The 23014-nt window shown below is 34.7% G+C and overlaps 1 protein-coding gene across 1 annotated transcript; it reads right to left on the minus strand.

Annotated features, from left to right (window-relative positions):
• Positions 1-3248: 3248 nt before the first annotated feature.
• Positions 3249-11492, minus strand: LOC150033686 (peroxisomal ATPase PEX6-like). Its single transcript, XM_090318104.1, has 16 exons — positions 10879-11492; positions 9931-10560; positions 9600-9843; positions 9247-9388; positions 8677-8860; positions 8316-8498; positions 7051-7332; positions 6765-6836; positions 6349-6435; positions 6126-6248; positions 5878-5988; positions 5753-5791; positions 5522-5643; positions 5307-5451; positions 5052-5129; positions 3249-3566 (listed from the first exon to the last, which is right to left on the minus strand). Exons 1-16 carry the CDS (start codon positions 11158-11160, stop codon positions 3477-3479), a joined length of 2814 nt encoding a protein of 937 aa, XP_090174230.1. The 5' UTR covers positions 11161-11492; the 3' UTR covers positions 3249-3476.
• Between the last annotated feature and the right edge of the window lie 11522 nt (positions 11493-23014).

Here is a 23014-nt window from a genome sequence, read left to right on the forward strand (position 1 = left end):
TCCGGAATTAACACCGAGATGCACATAATCTCAGTGTGATGAGACGTAAAAAGCCCCACACAATCGATAAGTTGGAATAAGTTGATTATTTAACTAAAATCTCTGTTGATCTTGTCTGAGATGGACAAGAAAAACTATTTTTACGAGTTTTAAAAATAGATGCTAGTTTTGTAAGGTAAAAATTTAAAAGTATTATTTCTGGCCATTTCTCCAAATACATCTCACTCATTATTAATTATTTTAAATTATATTGATCATAAACAAATTAATAAACATATATTAATCTTTCCCTCCATTTTGTAAATTTACAACCAAATGCTTTTCACTCTCTCTCAAAAGTTTGAATTCAAATTTAAAACTTTTAAATTGGAACAGAATGTATTTTTAGATATAGTAAAAATAAGGAATTTGTTTTTGTTTTCTACCAAATTTGTTACTTTCAAAAATAAATTTTTGGATCACAAAACAAACAAGATTTTTGTCTTTTTTCTTTTTTATAAATTATTTAACACACATGTTTAATTCACCAAAAAGGAGTATGTATTTGTATGTATTTATAGTTGACAAATGTTTAAAGCCCCATCAAGTAGAATGTTGAATTTTGATAAATGTTTGATTAAAAAATTAGGAAAATTTTCAATTTACACCCTCAAATTTTGGGTGCTATCAACTTAAAACATTTGATTTGCTGTTTATGAAATTTGCTTCTTGTCTCTCTTTCTTCTTCTTTTCCTTCTTGGACCAAGTTGTTTCTAGAAGACAAATTGTGGATATCCAAACAACTAAAAACAAGTCAAATTGAAGCATATATCCCCCAACAAATGTGTGTGATGTGATTTTATCTGATATGACCAATAAAGTTATTGTGATACTCTAAATTTATCCATACTTTATATTTGAGAGTTTTTTTTTTTTTATATATCTTTAAATTTTGGCCTTCATTTTATAATATATTTGAATTTTAAGAAATTACATTTGACCTATTAGTTCATGTGATACGTTCAAAATTTAACGACAGTTTAAACAAATAAGTAAACGTGGTTGTTTTTAGAAGAATGATTAAGAGATTTTTTCTATGGAGTCCTTTTTTTTTTTTTTTTTTTTTTTTATAAATAAAAAAATAGAGATACATGATATCTGGAGTTAGCAATTACAATTAGTATTCAGGTTAAAATTAAAAATTAGGTGAAGAAGGGTACTTTAAGTTAGGTTGAAATCGAAGAAGACAATGGTTGATTGAAGATAGTTGAAGAAGACAATCTCATTGCTCTTTCTCGATTTTAGTGTGACAACACATACAAACTTTTTTTTTTTTTTTTTTTTCATATTGAACCTTCACTTCAATGCCCTCAAAGTTTGTTGCTTCATTGTGAAAGTAGGTCATAATTTCATTATAATATTCTTCTTCTTTTATCATTAACTAGATCTGAAATACCCGTCATAATTGAAGATAACATGTGTGCAATTTGCTTGCTTCAACAGAAAGATATCAATTTAACCTTGACCAAGACGATCTCAACTGAGGTTATGTCATTGGCTTCTTTGATGGTGCTTCAATCTTTTCATCACATTCACCAGCTTCAAAACATGGTGGTTGATGGCTTAGGTTGTTGGACAATGGAAGATTTTTCTCTATTTCATGGATAAGTGAATTCTTGACTTAACTTCTAGGTTTTGCTAATCAAGACAAGTGTTATTCCTTCCTGATCTTGTTTTTTTGATGTTATGTTTTTTTTTTAAAAAAAAAATAAAAAATAAAAACTCCATCTATGATTCAGAGTACCCATTGTCATCTATTGTTCTGAAATACCCATTGCTCTTTCTTGATTTTAGTGTGATAACACATACAAACATATTTTTTTCATATTGAACCTCCAATGCCTTCAAAGATTATTGCTTTATCGTGAAAGTATGTCATAATATTCTTCTTCCTTTCTTATCAACTAAATTTGAAATACCCGTCATAATTGACTTTGATAACATATGTGCAATTTGCTTGCTTCAACACAAAGATATCAATTTAACTTTGACCAAGATGATCTCAGATGAGGTTATGTTATTAGCTTTTTTGGCGGTGGTTTAATCTGTTCACCACATTCACCAATCTCAAAACATGGTGGTTGATGGCTTAGGTCATTGAGCGATGAAAGATTTTCTCTATTTTATGGATAAGTGATTTCCTAAGTTGACTTCTAAGTTTTACTAGTCCAGATAAAAACTGTGTTACTCATTAAAAAAAAAAACACAAAAACCAATAAAAAAACTTCATCTATTGTTCTACCATCTATTAATTCTACTAGTAATGATGTGTTATCTTCTCTAATTTGCTCGATTTTTCCCTAATCCCCCTCTTCAAATGATGAAACCTATTTTCCACTTGTTTTATCTCTAGATTATCCACAATTTTGTTTTTCCCAAACCATCTTTAAGATTTTAATAGCCACGTGGATTTTTCGTCACAACTACCAGCATAAAGAATATTTTAAAATTTGTTTGAAGGGTAAAAAATATTAATGTAACTTCAAAAAAGTTAGAAATGTTATTGAAAGGATGTACATATATATTTCTTTATCTACCGTTTTATTCATTCCTCTATGCTTCACTACTTCAGTATTTCTTAACTTGGATTCAACTTCTTTCTAAGATTAAAATACCATTTAAATTTCGATATTTCCATGTTTTATCAATTTTAATCTTTATATTTTCAATTGTCCAATTTTAAACTTAATATTTTGTATAAGTCCTAAACGTAGTCTCTTGAAACTAAATTTTACAGAAATTGATTAAATAATAATAATAATAATTTCATTGAAAGGAAATGCAATTTGTGAATATATTATCAAAATTTATAGTAAAAATGCTAATGAAAAAAAAAAAAAAAAAAAAAAACGACTACTAAAATTGGAAAGACCAAAATAATTATATATCAACTAAATGGAAGTTGCATATAACTTATCTTACCTAACCCAGACAATTTGGCCTAGCTTATTTTGATTATTTATCAATTGATCATTTTTTAAAAAAGATTTATAACTTATCCGACCTATACTTGTCAATTTTTTAGATTATACTTGTCATTTTAAAGACCACGATTATTTTAATTAAAATTCTAAATTTATCTCAAAGAAACGTTTTTGATTGGTTTGTAACTTTTAATGTACACTCTTTTAGGAATTTTCTCCTTAAAAAAACTTCATACACCATTTAATGAAATATACCTTCAAAATAATAACTTAACTACAACAAAATTTGAATAAGAAATTAAATCACCTCATTTTCCAACTAACTTTTACAAAAAAATATAATATTTGTACTTAAAATAATTATTAAAAAGAAAAACACCAACCCTTATTTACAGCAAAAATCCAACTCATCATTGGCCAATGAAAAGGATATTGAACATACAAGAAAGAGATTCATTTTCAATAATTGGCTCATAATTTTAATTTATTTAGAAGCAAAACTAAATTCATACATTATTTTGAAGCTCCTTCAAAATGATCTCGCAGCTGCTCATATTTTTTTAGCTCAGCCATTGACAACGAGGGAGAGAGTTCTTTTAAGACCTGAGAATAAACAGAAGACATTAAAATAACATTTTGGGTAATAAAAAGCTCTTATTATATATAGAACTATAATTTCAAATGGCAAAGATTAATAAGAAAAATGAACCTTCGGCCATGGAATAGGTTTGCATAATTCAAGATTAAAAAATTGAACTTGGGTTTGATAATCCTCTAGCCCACCAAAACCAAAGTTACATTAACTTGAATTTATGAAATTAGGGTGTTTAAAAAACCTGACAACTCGAATAGCCCAAACTACCCAACCCTTAATCTATAAGAGTTGGGTTGGATCAATTTTGTTCTTGGGTTAGGATGGGTTGGGTTAGAATTTTTCTATTTTAATTGGATTGGATCTCAGGTTGGCTAAAAAAAAATCGGGGTAACCCAACCCAACCCAAATTTCATATATATTAAACTATATATATATATATATATAGTTTAAAGTTTTACTATTTTTCTTTTTAAAATTGTTATGATGTTTATCTTTGTTTAAAATTTGTAATAAATATCATAGATATTTGATATTTAACATTTGAATTTTATGAGATTTTATTTATTAGCTATGTATTGTAGATAAATTTACATATTTTAAATTAATAAGAAAAAAATAAGTTATAATCCAACCCAATGAAAGATAAAACCTATCTTTCACTTTACATACTAAATTCTACAAATCATAAACATAAAAACCATACATGGTTATCCACAACTTATGTTTCAATAACTTGTTCTTTAACGGAATGTAGGCTTCTCAAAGCCATGAACCAAACATCTAAAAATTTTCAGCCTCAACAAAATGAAGAAAAACACAGCTAATTAATCAGATCAAGAAATAGCCAGTTTTAAGCACAGAATGGAAATTAGCCATAAATCTTTACCAAGACCCTAACCCTCACTTCTTCTAAGGGGCAGTTCATTCTTTCAATACACGAGGGAAGTTTAAGCAAACATCAAGAAAAACTTTCGTACCAAAATTGGTCTTATTAGATACAAGGTTCTATCTAAAGTTGATGTTTGTTGAATCCTTCAAAGGAATTTTTATCTCCTCCTTTGTCTGAACATTTTTTTTAAAGAGTTGCGATAAGAGATTGAAGATCTTTTTGCAAGGGGTGTGTGTGTGTGTGTGGGTGTTTTCCCCTCTTTTTCCCCTCCTCGAGTGAGAAACAAAACGAAAGGTATAAATCAAAAGAGAACATAGCTTAAAGGTCATCCGTCTAAGGGGTGCGGGGTCCTAAGCCTAAACCGAGGATTTGACAAAGAAGAATCATATAGGTGCCTTTTCATGCCATTTGGATTGGGAGGAACAATCATATTTTCAAAGCAACATTTTGAGGTTATATATATATGTTTGTAAAAAGAATGTTGTTTTAGATATTGGTGTAACTTAACTTTAATTCATCAGGATAATTATTTTTTTTCGTACTGGAGAAGATGAGGACGAAAAGCAGCCTATTGATATATAAATGAAGAAACATAGTGAAGTACCTCAACAAAATCATCATATTCAACTATAACAGCATCATCTTGGTCATCGATAGAAGAACTTGAATCTGAACTTATAACCTTGAAGAACGCAGCAAAAAGTAAAATAATAAGCATATTTTCCAAATAACTACTCAATGATGAATCAGACGAGCAATATACTATTGACCAAAAGGATAAAGGATTACACTCCCAAATGTGAGGTTGAACTCAAACAACCTCAACAATTGCAGTCTCTAAACAAGCACCAAGACTGACCTTACGCTTGGCAGCATGGAACCAAGCATCAGCACATAAGGCATACATGTCTGCACCGGTGAAGTTTGGAGGGCATTTTTTGGCGATAGACAGAAGAGAAATGTTCTCATGCAATTTAAATTTCCGAGTGAGTGCTTTAAGAACTCTGGAAAAGACAACCAAATTAAATATTGAACAGAGATCAAGTTTATTCATACGCATGAATTTAAACTAACCGTTCCCTATAAGATGCCTCAGAGTTCACTCCAACATATAGCAACTTATCAAACCGACCAGGACGCAGAAGTGCAGGGTCAATCAGATCTGGTCTATTACTTGCTCCAATGATAAAGAGATCCTATCAAAGCATAATGGTACAAATCTGAGTAAAGATTCTTCTAATATAGAGCTTTCATTAAAGAATTGAAATAATACAAAATTATGAAGGTACAAATCAATCAAGGTACCTGGCTAGAATCGTTAAGGCCATCAATCTCTGCAAGCATCTACAACCAAAAAAAAGTCATCATGCTAGGAAACCCTCAACTACCAAATGCAGGTTAGTCTCCCAAATCCATAATCAATTTAGCACCTGAGAAACTACTCTGTCCATAACACCCCCAGAATCTCCGGATACCCCTCGAGCAGGAGCAAGAGAATCAAGTTCATCAAAAAAGATAACACATGGGCGTGCAGACCTAGCCTGCAAGATATATGTACAAATTACAAAATTGGGTGAGATAATATGCTCCAAATGTTGAGCAGCAATATAACAGAAGAGTACTATTTCCCTTTTTTCCTCTCTGGAGAATATTTAGTAGAACATGAAGAATAGCTAACCTTCTGGAAAATGTCTCTAACGTTTTTCTCTGACTCTCCAATATACATGTTGATTAGTTCGGGTCCCTTGACACTCAGGAAGTTTAAAGAACATTCGGTAGCAACAGCTTTGGCCAGAAGAGTCTAAAGAAAAAGAGAAACAAAACTATGCAAGTAAATTGGTGTCTTTACAGGAATAAAGAAAAAAAAAATGAAATCACTGTTACAACTGACAGACAAGTACCTTTCCAGTCCCAGGAGGACCATACAAAAGAACACCAGAGCGTTTGCGCAAACCTGACGAAAACAGATCCTTGTGTAACAGAGGTAACTGTTCAAATGCAACAGAATTGATCAGAACAAGTAAACAACATAGTTGACACGATGCATAGTTTGAATAGCACTTATGAAACAAGATATATCCACAGCACAATGGCCAGATGTGATAATTCACAAGTAATCTTCAGTCAATAGTCCCAGCAACATGTAATTATCCTGGCCTGAAGCGAGTTCACGCAAGGACATACTATATACATGTATATTTACAGCAGGATGCAAAAGTTGCATGCTAAATAATTAAGCATGCATTAATTATTAAGAGAAATACTATAAATATCAATATAAATTAGTCTTTAGGTCACAGAAACCAAAATGTCCCACCTGAACTGTATCCATAATTGATTTCTTCACGTCTTCAAGTCCCCCAACATCTTCCCATTTCACATTTGGAACCTGTAAAATAATAATGTCTCAGTAACAACTTCTTTTTTTCTTTCTTTTTCTTTTTTTTTTCCTCCCTTTTTCCCCTTTTTAATTTTTTAATACATTCAGTGATTAATTACGCAAGAGAAGGCAAAAGCATGAACTTTTTATTACAATTCAGGAACCAGTCGTAGGGAAACAAGTCATACTCCAATATGTAAAGCAACAAACTCCTTTAGTTTACCTTTGGAGCTCCCAATGCTGACGCATTTCTTTTTTTGGACCGATCCAATGAGGAGTTGAAATCTTCTTTTTCCATTATAAGAGGCTTTTCTTCACTGGATTTATCAGTAAGTACTTGTGATCTAAGTCGACTCTCTAATGTCTCGTTCTCATCTTTATTAGTCTGGGAATTGACCTTGGTCAACAAGTTTGCACCCGCATCAGCTATCAAAGCATGCAGATCCCTTGGCATAAAGCCAGATGTCTGTGTAGCAACATCCTTTATGAAATCCTCCACGTTAGTCTGCAAGAAGCATTACCTGACAAATTAAAATAAGTGGTTGACATGAAAGGATCATGAATCAAATATAATATTAGAATCAGGTACAGCTTTTCACACGAATCACCCAGTTTCAGAGTTTATTGAATAGATAGCATATCACCTTGATAGTGTTCTCACCAATTACTGAATGGGGTTCAATAATTATTGAATCATCAAATGACAAGAAGCCAAGTTCCCAACACATTGGTTGGATTTGTTTATATTTGTACCACTGAATGTAGAAGTGTTTATTTAACATGTAGTTTACATTTTTCATTATTGGAATAAAATAATGGGTATCATATTTCGTTCATTATGACTCAGTATCTTATTGACCAAGTTCAATAATCAGTCATATTCGTAAAAGCTAAAACAATTTCTATTTTAATGATAGTAGCTCTACATTTTAATATTTGCTATAATTTCTACTAAACAAACGATTAAATTGTTGATATAATTAAACTTACCATAACCCACCACTTGAGCTTTTTGGTCAATCGGTGATTTAACATAGTATCAAAGCAGGAGATTATTCCTTCCCAAATTAATATTTATTTCCACTTGTTGGGTCTTTTACAGAATTTTAAGCCCACAAGTGAGGGAGAGTGTTAAATTGTTGATATAATTAAATTTACCATAACCCACCAACTTAAACTTTTGGGTCAATTAGAGTTTAACACAAATCAATGGACAGAATGCAAATCAAGTGTTGTAGAATGGGGAAGCGGAGCTAGCCATGTTCTATAAATCTTGCATAATTTGTGTACATAGAAATTTAGACTCATATTTAACCCATGTTCCCTGTATTCTTATATGGATAGCCCAATACAATGAATATTACTCCACATTAACAATGCATCCCAATTTATGAGAGCATGAAGGCAGGAACCAATTATTTGTCTACACTAGAGTGCAACTGATTTAAGAAGTTTTAATATAATAATGGAGAAGGGTTAATTTCATACTCCGGGAAGAAGTTCAGGAACGCCATGCAGGCACTGGGATAGAATTTCAACCCTCTGTTCTTCAGTCAACGGACCCATTTTTAATTCATGACTGAAGCAACGCCTAATAGAAATTGGTAGACCTTCACAACTTTCAGCAGCTGCAACTAAAAGTAGTGGATGCCTAAAGGCCTTGCTTTTCTCCTGAAATAGCATAAAAACAGCATCGCTGTGAGCATCAATGAAAGAGAATAAGGATTGAAATTAACATGTAGTTTCTCCTCGTATATTAAAATATGAATGAAAAAGATTTAGACCTTTGGATTCTGCATGTTTGCAGAACAAGATCTTGAAACAAGAATACAAAAGAAGAGTTGCTTACAAAATTATTGTTTCCTTCTCCTGAGTAATGTGCATCTTCCTCATCAGAAACTGGCTCGGTGAATTCCTTTATAACTGAAGCAACTTCAGTAGGGATGCCGAGTTGATCATTGGGTGAGCCTTCATTAGAACCCAAATTCCGGAAAACGTCAAAGTGGCGAAGAAGAAGTATTGTTGGTGAGTATCTGGTGAAATACAATCACATAACTCGTGAGGAACAGGAAGATGCCAAGTATTTTATAGTATAGGACCCTACAAAATATGGATATCACAGATAACTACTATGACTACGCTGGCATACTAAGCTAAGCTTCCGATATGGAAGATCATAGATTCTAAGGAGAAGAAAGGACTGGAGAGGATCACTAAACATTGTTGATTTTGCGACCTCATCTTAGGAGCACCTTATCTAATTCTACCTTAATCGTATTCCATTATTAAAAGCAGCAACTAAATCAAAGTCACATCCATCACCTGGCTTAAATTGTCAATGTGTTAAACCACAGTTAAAATTTTACTTCTAAAATAGTAATCTCAATATGCAATCACTGTAACATGTTCAATGCTTCACCTTTGAGCCATGTTAAAAGCTTGGGCTAAAGCAGCAGGTGCTCTTTTTTCACTCAAAGCCATAATATCATGGCAGCTTAACTCAACTACATGAAGGCCCAATCTTTGAGCAACATATCTAATCACCATCCTCTTTCCACACCCTGAAACAGTGAAGAAGATGAGTCATGCAGGAGACATGAATAAACATAAAAATCAAATAATAAAAAATAATATTTTGCATTTGGTTCAATCTGCTCAACTATGATCTGTCATATTTCATTAGTCAACAGTGCTTAAATTTATTCGATCCTTGAATGGGTCAAAAAGATGAGTAATGAAAAAGTTGATGCATTCTGATAATCAATAATAGACCTGCCATGCCATATAATAGAACGCTAATTCTATATCTTGATGAAAGAGGAGATGGACAAAGAGGTGGTGTAAGTATGGATGCCAAAAGCTTCACTGTGTTTGCCTGTACAGGTGCAAGCCTTCTTGGTAAACCAACCAACAGATCGGGAGGGACAGCAGAATGAACACTGCCTCCAAGCACAAGAGCAGTTTGAGTACGACTTATACAAAGAACAGGTTCTTCTGATGGCTCCATTCCCACAACCTGAAAATTCAGCTTCCACATTGTAAGAAGGTTGCAGATGATAACATTCCCTGCACATTAAAGTGTACATAATATAAAGATGTCCACCTTAAAATAGATGATATCATCACTTCTTTCCCTCATGCTTTTGTTGCACCTAATGCAAAATGGGGATCTGCAATTCTGCTTTACTCGAACACTGAAAATATCACCTCTAGCTAGATACCTTTCTACTTCAAAATAATTCTGTAGTGCAGAATCAATTACTTCCTGACGATTTTCAGCTTCAATAGATGATTTCCCATTTAGAGATTCAAGGATACCACATGTTGGCACTTTGACAAAAGAAACCCTCAAGTGTGATGCATATTGTGGCAACTTAACCAGAGGTTTCAATCCTACTTTAATAACGGAAGGAATGGTCCCTTCTCCAGACGTCGAATCGCCAACTTTAGCTTGAAAATATGATGCTAAAGTTTCTTGTCCTTTGTTTACTAGGCTTCCTAAGCATGACAAATGGAAGTCAAGGTTGAACGCCAGAAGGGGAGACAGATAGGCAGTGCCAGAATCCACTGGTTGTTGATCCTTTTGAGGGAAATTAAAAGAAGGAAAAACAAGCATAACATGATGAGAAGAAGATTGTTTGCCGTCAGAAGTGCATTCACTGGTGCATGGAGGCTCTAGAACAACTGCCTGAGCAATTCTCTGCCTATTAGATTCGAGATTCTTCACAAGAACCTTGAAAGGAAACCAACGAAATAAGTAACCGTTACTGGATTTCGAAATATTCAAAGAAATTCCATAAACGAAAGAAAATTCCCACTGAACAACTTTTATGGCTATAGATAGGAAACCGATTGCAGAAGTTCGAGAATGAATAAAAGTCTAAACTACTACAACTTCAATACACGAGTCTTTAGCTAGCCAAAACAACTGAAATCCATGAAAGTGAACATAAAAAAATGACAGATTATGCTCAGTTGACAAGATTCCATAATACAATTCCACAAATTATAGAAAGACGCTTCAAATTAAGAGCCAAGTTAGTTGACATACCAAAGAGCCAGAAGTTATGGACAGTCTTTTCAGAACGGAATTCGAGACCCCAACCACGGCAGAGTCGTCGAAGGAAAACGACTTCTGAGGTGAATTTTCAATTCCATCGTCGTCGAATCGGAGAATACCAGTCTGCAACTGCAACTCAGGGGCCTCAGAATGGACGCAGAGCTTGTGTTCTCCGGCGACTGGGGCTTTTTCAGCGTGTGGCGAGGAGTTATGCAAGGAGCTGACGAAGGCTTTCGTTGAATTCAGAAACAGAGGTCTCCTCCTTTCCACCATTGATTCCGAAATCAAGAAAACCACCCAATAACTCTACGAATTCAGCTTCAACTTCAGCGTGCGATTGGCAGAATCATTACCCTTCGCTATGAAATGCGTGAAACAAAGTGGACGAAAACTTTATCGGCAGAAGCGCGAAAATCAATGTGAAATTCACTGAAAATTTCCCTCTTTGATGACCAGTTGGCCCAATACTGAGGTTCGTCTCACTTTCACGCACATCAGTAGAAAATCTTTTTCCTGTCATAGAACAATAACACGAGTGAATGTAGTTTGTTCTATCACTATTTATAGAGTTTTTGGTATGTGTAAGATTTCATCCCAACCTGTTTAGATAAGGAAAACTAATATCTTATAAGATATTATAAATTCTTATAAATAGAAAAATCTAAAAAATATTTACTTTCTATAGTAAAAAAATTCTAAAAATTTATGTTTTTGAAACTTTTTGTTATAAATAATAAATAATTTTAAATATTTTTTATATTTAGAAAGAAAAGATAAACATAGATCAAATCTATATGGGACTTGGGAGGGAAGCTTTTAATTTTCCTTTGTTACCTATTTTATATGATAGTTATAGGGTTATCTTAATAATTTGACATTTAAATCATTCCCCCACTCTATAGCAAAAAAATTCTAAAAATTTGTATTTTTGAAACTTTTTGCTATAAATTATAAATATTTTTAGATATTTTTTATATTTAGAAAGACCCCTTAAAGATAAACCTAGATCAAATCTATATGGGACTTGGGAGGGAAGCTTTTAATTTTCCTTTGTTATCTATTTTATATGATAGTGATGGAACACGAGACATACACAGCGGAATTAGGATCTAATTACACTCTAATTGCTTTTAATTAAAAGGAAACTAGCATGCAAATCAAGGGAAAAATAGTAAATTAATAGGACAAGATACAACCTTTGTAGCTCCCGAAAACCGCTTTTCCTCGCTGAATCTCAACCCGAACTATTCCGGACCATCACTAGAGTTGACCTACTATCCTCTAGACTCAGAACCGGATTGTGGGACCCAGTGGATGAAAAAAACGAAAGAGAGAAAGAGATGAAAAAAGAAATGGATTTTTCTTTTTGGTTTTTTGGTTTTCCTTTTTTCAGCCCAATTTTTAGAAAACAATTTTGCAAAATGTCAAAAGTTTTTTAATCCAAAATGACAAGCTCATATTTATAAAAAAGGGCCATGCAAAATTGCATGAAGTAACTTCATAAAAATCCAACACCTAGAATCACTCACTAAGTGGGTTTAATGTCTCCACTAAAAGCAATATCTAGTCCAAACTTTTGTTGGATCAAAAGTCAACTCTTTGACTTTTTACATCTTTGACCATTTCCATTATTTCCGAGCTTTCGAATATGAACGCATTCATATTCTTGATATTTAAATCATATTTAAATATTAAAGCTATATCTCTAAACTGTAAAACCGACCACTATATCATATATACTTGTTGGTTTCTCTCTCTTCACCTAATTCGAACAATTCGAATTATTCTATCATATTGTTCTAAGTTTATTCCATATGAGTTAGTAGGGGAACCAAATGGACCTATAGATCATGGGCTCCAACGATCCGAGATTAGCTGGCTAAACTCTTTAGACGGAGCTAATCAACATTTTAACTAACGGGTCATTCCACTATAGTCCCGTAGTTGCACTCCCCTCACTATAGATATATTTGTGTCCATTTGATATAACCATGATTAGTAAGCTAATCCTTCACAGGTTGTTCGTAATCTCGGCTGGGTCATAAAAACTGTTTTACCCCCGAGACTACATCTTATTCATTAAGTTCCACTGATCCTTTAATGAACAATTGGTTTAAGATCCAACCTATAAATCGAATCCCTCTAGGGCCAAGGAGAGGGTGGGGGCCCCTTGTTCAAGACGTGGTTTCAGTACTAAATGGAACAACCATTCTACTATCCCTATAATGGGTAGGAGTGAATTCCGTATTGCACCCTATGTTCCCAGCTATCCACCCGATCTTACCCCTGAAATGGGAGGCTTATTAGGCCAGCGATGATGAGCTGCCCTCACCTATGCAGATCTAAGGATAATTCCGAGTGAACAAGAGTTCATAGTTAGCTCAGGATTAAGATTAAGTTACCTAGGTCATCAATTAACGAAATAGTCAGTTTTATACATAAAACGACATTTGGAATGTAAAAAGTGATTATTTCATGGTTCAGTCTTATGCAAACTCATTGCATAGGATGCCCCCACTCACATATCTCTATATGAATGATTTAGGATCACATCGTTTGTACTAACTACAAAGTGGCGCATCCATAGTGTCCCCATAATAAGGCGCCCAACCTTATTCATATACTATAGACCATTTTAGCTATATATTTGAACTTGAACTACATTTATGTCACTACATAAAGTTCAAACTACATTAAATAGCCTCGGGACCTTAGTTTATTGGATTAAAGATTACAATATCAATAACAACTTTATCGAAAAACAAAACAGAATATGTTTATTAATTTACAAACTACAAGTTTTAGGACATAAAATCCAACAAACTCCAACTTGGACTAAAAATCCTAGTGGAGTATCACAATGTTGAATTTAAGTGAGAAACATATGAGTACAATAAACATATGAATACAATAAACTAGGGCATATACCCAAAAGTTCTCCCACTTGTCCTAGTTTACAAACTTCGTAGACCTAAACTCTATAGGTGACCTTCAAACACTTTAGCCGTGAGAGCCTTTGTAAAAGGATCAACAATGTTTTTCTCAGAAGATATCTGGGTTACTACAACGTCTCCACGGTGTACAATCTCCCGGATCAGATGGTATTTGCGCTCAATATGCTTGCCACGCTTGTGGCTTTTTGGTTCTCTTGAATTTGCAACTGCATTACTATTATCACAATATAGAATGATAGACAGATGCATATTTGGAACGACTTCTAAATCTGTCAAGAATTTCTTCAACCATACTGCTTCTTTTGCTGCTTCGCAAGCAGCTACGTATTCATCTTCCATTGTGGAGTCAGCTATACAGGTTTGTTTTACGCTTATCCACACTACTGCTCCTCCGTTAAGAGTGAACACTGATCCAGATGTAGATTTTCTAGAATCTTTATCAGTTTGAAAATCAGAGTCAGTGTATCCAGTAAGGATCAAATCCTTAGTACCATACACGAGTATGTAGTTCCTCGTTCTCCTAAGATACTTGAGGATATTCTTAACGGCAGTCCAATGATCATATCTAGGATTGGACTGATACCTACTAACTATCCCTACTGTGTAGCATATGTCAGGTCTAGTACATAATATTGCATACATCAGGCTCCCTACTGCAGAAACATAGGGAATGCGTCTCATATCCTCAACCTCTTGAGGTGTCTTAGGACATTGATCCTTTGACAAATGAATTCCATATCTGTAAGGTAACAGACCTCTTTTGGAATTATGCATCTTATACCTAGACAACATTTTGTCTATATAAGTTGCTTGAGACATGACTAGTGTTCCGTTCTTGTGGTTCCCGAATAATATGAATCCCGATAACATACTGCGCATATCCCAAATCTTTCATTTGGAACTGCATTGCTAGCCATTTCTTGATGTCAGTTAGGTAACCTACTTCATTCCCAATGAGTATAATATCGTCAACATATAACACTAAGAACTTTATAGTAGGATTGACGATCTTCTTGTAAACACAAGGCTCGTCAACATTCTGTACAAAGCCATAAGATCTGATCGCTGTATCAAATCTTATATTCCAAGATCTAGAAGCTTGTTTCAACCCATAAATGGATTTTTGAAGCTTACAAACCTTTTGTTCTTGACCCTGCATAATAAACCCCTCTGGTTGAGCCATATAGATACTCTCTTCAAGATTGCTGTTTAGAAAGGTTGTCTTGACATCCATCTGCCAAATTTCATAGTCATAAAAGGTGGCAAAGGATAAGAGTATTCTAATCGACTTAAGCATGACAACAGGAGAGAAAGTTTCTTCATAGTCCACTCCCTCTCTCTGGGTATAACCCTTTGCCACAAGTCGAGCCTTAAAAGTCCGCACTTTACCGGCTTGGTCTCGTTTTCTCTTGTAGACCCACTTACAACCAATTGGTTTTTCATCATTTGGTTGATCTACAAGTTTCCAGACAGAATTGAAGTACATAGACTCCATTTTGAGGTCCATGGCTTTGACCCATTGATCACAGTCCACATCTTTCATCGCCTGTTTATAAGTCGATGGATCCTCTATGCTATCATCAGGTATGACAACTTGTGTTTCTGTTAAACCCAAGTAACGGTCAGGCTGATGAACAATGCTCCCACTACGTCGAGACATTCTCAACTCTTAAGAAGGATGTGACTGACTAGATGTACTAGTTTTATCTACTATTTTAGTAAATGAACTAGCTCTATCTGTAGCGTTTTTTGAAATTTCATTCAATACTAGTCTACTGCGAGGTTGATGACTTCTTATGTGATATTCCTCTAAGAATGTGGCATTTTTCGATACAAATACCTTACTCTCTTGAGGATTGTAAAATAGACCACCTTTTGTTTCTTTTGGATAACCTACAAATAGGCATGGTTTTGTACGACGTTCTAATTTTTTAGGATTTTGCACCAACACGTGTGTCGGACATCCCCAAATCTTAAAGTGACGTAAACTGCCTTTACACCCTTTCCATGGCTCATAAAGTTTTTCTGAAACACTTTTAGAGGGAACATTATTCAAAATATAGACAACAGTCTCTAATGCATGTCCCCAAAAGGAATCAGGTAACTTAGCAAAGCTCATCATTGAGCGAACCATGTCCAACAAGGTTCTGTTTCTTCTTTCAGATACACTGTTCTGCTGTGGCATATAGGTACAGAGAGTTGTGACTTGATTCTGTGTTCTATCATATAGTCTTGGAATCTTAAGTCCATATACTCCCAACTTCGATCTGATCGTAGTGTCTTAATTGTTTTATCTAACTGGTTCTCAACCTCAGCCTTATATTCCTTGAACTTTTCAAAAGAATCAGACTTGTGATGCATTAGGTAAATATGACCAAACCTTGAATAATCATCAATAAAACTGATGAAATATTCATACCCACCTCGAGCTTATTGTGGCTCTGAGACCTTTTCCAGTAAAAGATCTCTTAGTCATTTTCCCCTCAAGACAAGACTCACATGGCAGTAAAGAATTGTCTTCTAACTGATTTAGGAGTCCATTCTTAACCAATCTCTAAATCCTTTTGAGATTTATGTGGCCAAGTATTAAGTGCCATAGATAGGCATTAGAAGAAACTTTTTGTCTTTTATTCTGAGTTTCGGTTGTTCTAAACATCTCAGTATTTAAGACAAATTTTGCTTTTGTTGGTTTTAACTTATATAAGTTGTTTTCAAGTATAGCAGAACAAATTTGAATACCTTTTTCTGAAAAAGAACGCTTCATTAACTTCAAAAGATATTTTATACATTTATTCCAATATACATGTGATAGATATTAAATTCCGTCTCATTTTAGGAGCATACAAAACATCTTTAAGTATGATATATCTATCATTGAAAAACACCTTCAAGTCTTCCACTACTTCGGCTGAGACAACCTCTTTTGTTCCAAAATTGAGGGTGATCTCGCCTTCTTCAAGCTTTTTCCGGGAACTAGTTTCCTGAAAAAAGAAGCAAATATGTTTAGTGGTTCCTGAATCCAATATCCAGGTTGAGGTATCATACTCCACTAAACATGTTTCAGCAACTAGTAAATCATATTTACCTTGTGCTTCTTATGAGGTAGGGGCCTGAGGACATTCCTCAGTTAAGACAAATCTCAAGTCATATATTACTAGTGTTAAATTCAGATTTGTTTTCCATGTTAAGTAGTTGTCGCCATTAAGTTTTTTAGAAGCTAATAGTTGATCTAAAGAACTAGTCATGCTGAAAAGAAAAACATATCCTTTTTAGTAAAAAATATTAATTTTTTAAATCCAATCAAGTTTAGCAACAATAATAATAATAATGATAATGTACCCTTCATTATTATATTTTGCAACGATATTTCAATGGTTTAGAATAACCTCCACTGAGGGATGATCGACTATTCCTTCATTGAACCAAGACTATATTGACTAGATACTATCACCAGAATAACTCTTATTCCTATAGTAACTCAGTTATCGCTATTTTGGTCAAGAATTTACTAACACTTAGTAATTCTTATAAGTGTGACCCTCCATTTTCAGACCTCAAAGATCGGAATCATTATGCTCCCGAAGTTGGAAAGACAAGAATGAAAACAGACCTGAGCGACCCTATCAATTTCTAGAGTTCGCGGAGTTCTGTATCCTATAATACAGCCCTCCGATTGGTAAGGTCGCTCCAGGGCAGACATGCAGGCACATTATAGGAATCTCACGGTGCGACCTAATGGAAGAGACCATAGGATGTGTTGACACACTTCCTTCTCCCATTTACTATGAACAACTTCCCCTATTCACCTTGGTATTAACTCATGCAAACACTCTCCGAACGGAGTCCGCTCCCAGGGCGACCCAAAGCCAAGCATGAATCTCATGGTGTGGATTTTTAGGGACAATAGAGCTAAAAGTACATTACTTCTCTCCAGTTGAAGTGTTCTAGACGGTTAGGGTATAAAATACTTAGTGATACATTTCGGCTAACTAAACATATCCTAAGTCTAGGTGATTCATCCGAGTATAACTTTTATACTGGATTTTTAACCTACGATGTCTAGATGATAAACAAATTTTATTACCTCACACCGCTCACGCATGCTCATAAAACCGGTTTAACCTAACTCAGATGCCAACTCGATCTTCAGGTAGTAGGTGTTCTGTGAACCGTCAACTTAAAAACCTTCAACCTTAGTCATCTTATCTGACTTTTTGCCAAGATCTTGCCGGGTGAGTTTTCTTGTAACTTCGGTTTTACAAGATATCGACCTATTTTCTTTGAAAATTGGGATTGCTCGAAGGTTAAACCTAAGTGAGCATGCATCTTATCTGTATTATAGATTTTAGAAGTCTAGGTTATTTTATAACAATTATAAAATAAATTATAACAATTATAACCCTAGAGCATTCATCTATAACATGCTTCCTTCAATCAAACATGCTTTAATATAACACTTATATTAAAACTAAGCATGCATAGTATATATTTTATAACACTTATAAGATATAACAAATGCATGTCACATGCTTTTCTTATGGTGGGGTTTTAAAACTATATGGCATACTATATGCACACATAATCATACAACTGATGGAACACGAGACATACGCAGCGAAATTAGGACCTAATGACACTCTAATTGCTTTTAATTTAAAGGAAAAAATGCATGCAATTGAAGGAAAAAACAGTAATTAACTTACCTTTGAAGCTCTCGAAAACCACTTTTCCTCGCTGAATCTCGACCTGAACTCTTTCGAACCACCACTAGAGTTGACCTACTATCCTCTGGACTCAGAACCGAGTTATGGGACCCGATGGATAAAGAAAACCGAGAGAGAGAAAGAGATGGAATTTTGGGTTAGGTTTGGGTTTTGGACTTCACTCAAGAAAATAATTTTTCCAGCCCAAATTTAGAAAATAATTTGGCAAAATTGGCAAACTCTTTTAACTAAATTGAAAAACCCAATTTATGAAAAAAGCCATGCAACAATTGCATGAACCAAATCCATAAAAACCCAACACCTATAATCCACTATCTTAGTGGGCTTAATGTCTCCACTATAAGCCAACAACTAACCCACTATATTGTTAGTGGAATTATCCAACAAAAGTTTGGATTTTCCTACTAACTTTAGTCAAAGGGCAAAATAGTCATTTGGTCAAAGTCAAACTTTGACCAAAAAGTCAACATTTTGACTTTTTATTATTTTTCCGTGTTGACTAATTTTGACCTCCCAAGCATGAATCCGCATTCATTTTCTCAAAATTCAAATCACATTTGAATATAAGGTCGGTTAAAGTTTGACTTTTCAAAGTCAAAAGTCAACTCTTTGACTTTTTACATCTTTGACCATTTCCATTATTTCCGAGCTTCTGAATATGAACGTATTCATATTCTTGATATTTAAATCCCATTTAAATATTAAAGCTGCTTCTCTAAACTGAAAAACCCGACCACTATATCACATTACTTGTCGGTTTCTCTTTCTTCACCTAATTCGAACAATTCGAATCATTCTATCATACTGGTCTAAGTTTATTCCATATGAGTTAGTAGGGGAACCTAATGGACCTATAGATCATGGGCTCCAACGATCCGAGATTAGCTGGTAAACTCTTTAGACGGAGCTAATCAACATTCGTTAACTAACGGGTCATTCCACTATAGTCCCGTAGTTGCACTCCCCTCACTATAGATATATTTGTGTCCATTTAATATAACCATGATTAGTAAGCTAATCCTTCACAGGTTGTTCGTAATCTCGACTGGGTCATAAAAACCGTTTTACCCCCAAGACTACATCTAGTTCCTTAAGTTCCACGGATCCTCTAATGAACAATTGGTTTAAAGTCCAACTTATAAACCGAACCCTCTCGGGCTAAGGAGAGGGTGGGACCCCTTGTTCAAGACCTGGATTCAGTACTAAAGGAAACAACCTATCTACTATCCCTATAACGAGTAGGAGTGAACTCCGTCTTGCATCCTATGTTCCCAGCTATCCACCCGATCTTACCCCTGAAATGGGAGGCTTATTGGGCCAGCGATGATGAGCTGCCCTCATCTATGCAGATCTAAGGATAATTCCGAGTGAACAGGAGTTCATAGTTAGCTCAGGATTAAGATTAAGTTACCTAGGTCATCATTAACGAAATAGTCAGTTTTATACATAAAACGACATTTAGAACATAAAAAGTGACTATTTCATGGTTCAGTCTTATGCAAACTCATTGCATAGGATACCCCCACTCACATATCTCTATATGAACGATTCAGGATCATATCGTTTGTACTAACTACAAAGTGGGCCGCATCCATAGTGTCCCCAGAATAAGGCGCCCAACCTTATTCATATACTAGAGACTATTTTGGCTATATATTTGAACTTGATCCACATTTATGTCACTACATAAAGTTCAAACTACATTACATAGCCTCGGGACCTTAGTTTATTGTATTAAAGATTACAATTTCAGTAATAACTTTATCGAAAAACAAAACAGAATATGTTTATTAATTTACAAGCTATGAGTTTTAGGACATAAAATCCAACAACAAGATTATACATCACATGCATAATAGGTAAACAACACTAAAGTGGACCCATTTTGGCATTAAAAACAAACAAATAACTAAATTAGTATATAAAACAGCAACCAGCTTTCCAGAAATGGCTTCAAACACTTTGAACCATCTGGAACCGCTCAGAAACCACTCAAACCGGCCCAAAAAATCCAAAAACCAAGTTGAACCAGTCAAATGGACTGATCCATACCATCTAGACCGGCTGTCAACGTGCGGTGGTGCAGGGCGGGTCGGGCGAACGAAAATCGCGGGTCGCGAGCAGGTGGTGGGTCGGATCCACGGAGGGTCGCGAGCAGCGGACGAACGCACGAGGCAGCTACGAACTGGGTTGAGTCGCGAAACGAGCCGGATGCTTCATCGACAGCTGGCACGCGTAAGATACTCCGAACTGGGTCAGATTTGGGCTGGCGGGTCGGGTCTGGGAGCTTCTCTCGGGTCTGGAGGCCAATTCTAGGTATGTGAGCAATTTTTCTCCAATTTGGCTGCTGTCCTCTCTCCCGAAATCAAGCAATTACAGCCTAATTTCAACTCTATTGACTCCAACAAATTTACAGACCCTTTTTCACACATTAATGCTCATAAAAAAGTGAGCAATTACAAATTTCCACAAGAAATTTAAAGAAAAACAATGCCAAAATCATAATAAATCCACTTTAGTCCATATTTCATTCAACACTTGAATAGAAAGGAAAAAAACACCCACCAAAAGCAATTGAGCGTAATTAAAGCATGTAATTGAACAAGCGATATAGCAGTAGAATTAGGATCTAATTACACTCTAATTGCTTTTAATTAAAAGGAAACTAGCATGCAAATCAAGGGAAAAACAGTAAATTAATAGGATAGGATACGACCTTTGTAGCTCCCAAAACCCACTTTTCCTCATTGAATCTCGACCTGAACTCTTCCAAACCACCATTAGAGTTGACCTACTATCCTCTAGACTCAGAACCGGATTGTGGAACCCAATGGATGAAGAAAATGAGAGAAAGAAAGAGATGGAAAAAGAAATGGATTTTCCTTTTTGGTTTCTGGGTTTTCCTTTTTTCAGCCCAAATTTTAGAAAACAATTTTGCAAAATGTCAAAAGTTTTTTAATCCAAAATGACAAGCCCATATTTATAGAAAAGGACCATGCAAAATTGCATGAAATAACTTCATAAAAACCCAACACCTAGAATCCACTTACTAAGTGGGCTTAATGTCTCCACTAAAAGCCAACACCTAGTCCAAACTTTTGTTGGATCAAAAGTCAACTCTTTGACTTTTTACATCTTTGATCATTTCCATTATTTCTGAGCTTTCGAATATGAAAGTATTCATATTCTTGATATTTAAATCATATTTAAATATTAAAGCTATATCTCTAAACTATAAAACCGACCACTATATCACATATACTTGTCGGTTTTTCTCTCTTCACCTAATTTGAACAATTTGAATCTATCATACTGTTCTAAGTTTATTCCATATGAGCTAGTAAGGGAACCTAATGGACCTATAGATCATGGGCTCCAACAATCCGAGATTAGCTGGCTAAACTCTTTAGACGAAGCTAATTAACATTTTAACTAACGGGTCATTCCACTATAGTCCCGTAGTTGCACTCCCCTCACTATAGATATATTTGTGTCCATTTGATATAACCATGATTAGTAAGCTAATCCTTCACAGGTTGTTCGTAATCTCGGTTGGGTCATAAAAACCGTTTTACCCCCGAGACTACATCTCATTCCTTAAGTTCCACTGATCCTCTAAAGAACAATTGGTTTAAGGTTCAACCTATAAACCGAATCCCTCTTGGGCCAAGGAGAGGGTGGGGCTCCTTGTTCAAGACCTAGATTCAGTATTAAAGGGAACAACCTATCTACTATCCCTATAACGGGTAGGAGTGAATTCCGTCTTGCACCATATGTTCCCAGCTATCCACCCGACCTTACCCCTGAAATAGGAGGCTTATTGGGCCAGCGATGATGAGCTGCCCTTGCCTATGTAGATCTAAGGATAATTCCGAGTGAACAGAAATTCATAGTTAGCTCAGGATTAAGATTAAGTTACCTAGGTCATCAATTAACGAAATAGTCAGTTTTATACATAAAACGACATTTAGAACGTAAAAAGTGACTATTTCATGGTTCAGTCTTATGCAAACTCATTGCATAGGATGCCCCCACTCACATATCTCTATATGAACGATTCAGGATCACATCGTTTATACTAACTACAAAGTGGGCCACATCCATAGTGTCCCCAGAATAAGGCACCAAACCTCATTCATATACTATAGATCATTTTGGCTATATATTTGAACTTGATCCACATTTATGTCACTACATAAAGTTCAAACTACATTAAATAGCCTCAGGACCTTAGTTTATTGGATTCAAGATTACAATTTCAATAACAACTTTATCGAAAAACAAAATAGAACATGTTTATTAATTTACAAACTACGAGTTTTAGGACATAAAATCCAACAAACTCCCACTTGGACTAAAACTCCTAGTGGAGTATCACAATGTTGAATTTAAGTGAGAAATATATGAGTACAATAAACATATGAATACAATAAACTAAGGCATATACCC

The sequence above is a fragment of the Benincasa hispida genome, chromosome 9, assembly GCF_027475165.1.
Source record: "Benincasa hispida cultivar pf3 chromosome 9, pf3_genome.v1.1, whole genome shotgun sequence".
Taxonomy (NCBI): domain Eukaryota; kingdom Viridiplantae; phylum Streptophyta; class Magnoliopsida; order Cucurbitales; family Cucurbitaceae; genus Benincasa; species Benincasa hispida.

Bases quoted from the DNA above. Each gene is read 5' to 3' on its own strand.
- LOC150033686 (XM_090318104.1), bottom strand. From the start codon at position 11,160: ATGGTGGAAAGGAGGAGACCTCTGTTTCTGAATTCAACGAAAGCCTTC. The intron at 10,561-10,878 runs GTATGTCAACTA...TTTCCTTTCAAG, and splicing joins CCATAACTTCTGGCTCTTTG to GTTCTTGTGAAGAATCTCGA. The intron at 5,452-5,521 runs GTTAGTTTAAAT...TGTCTTTTCCAG, and splicing joins GAGGCATCTTATAGGGAACG to AGTTCTTAAAGCACTCACTC.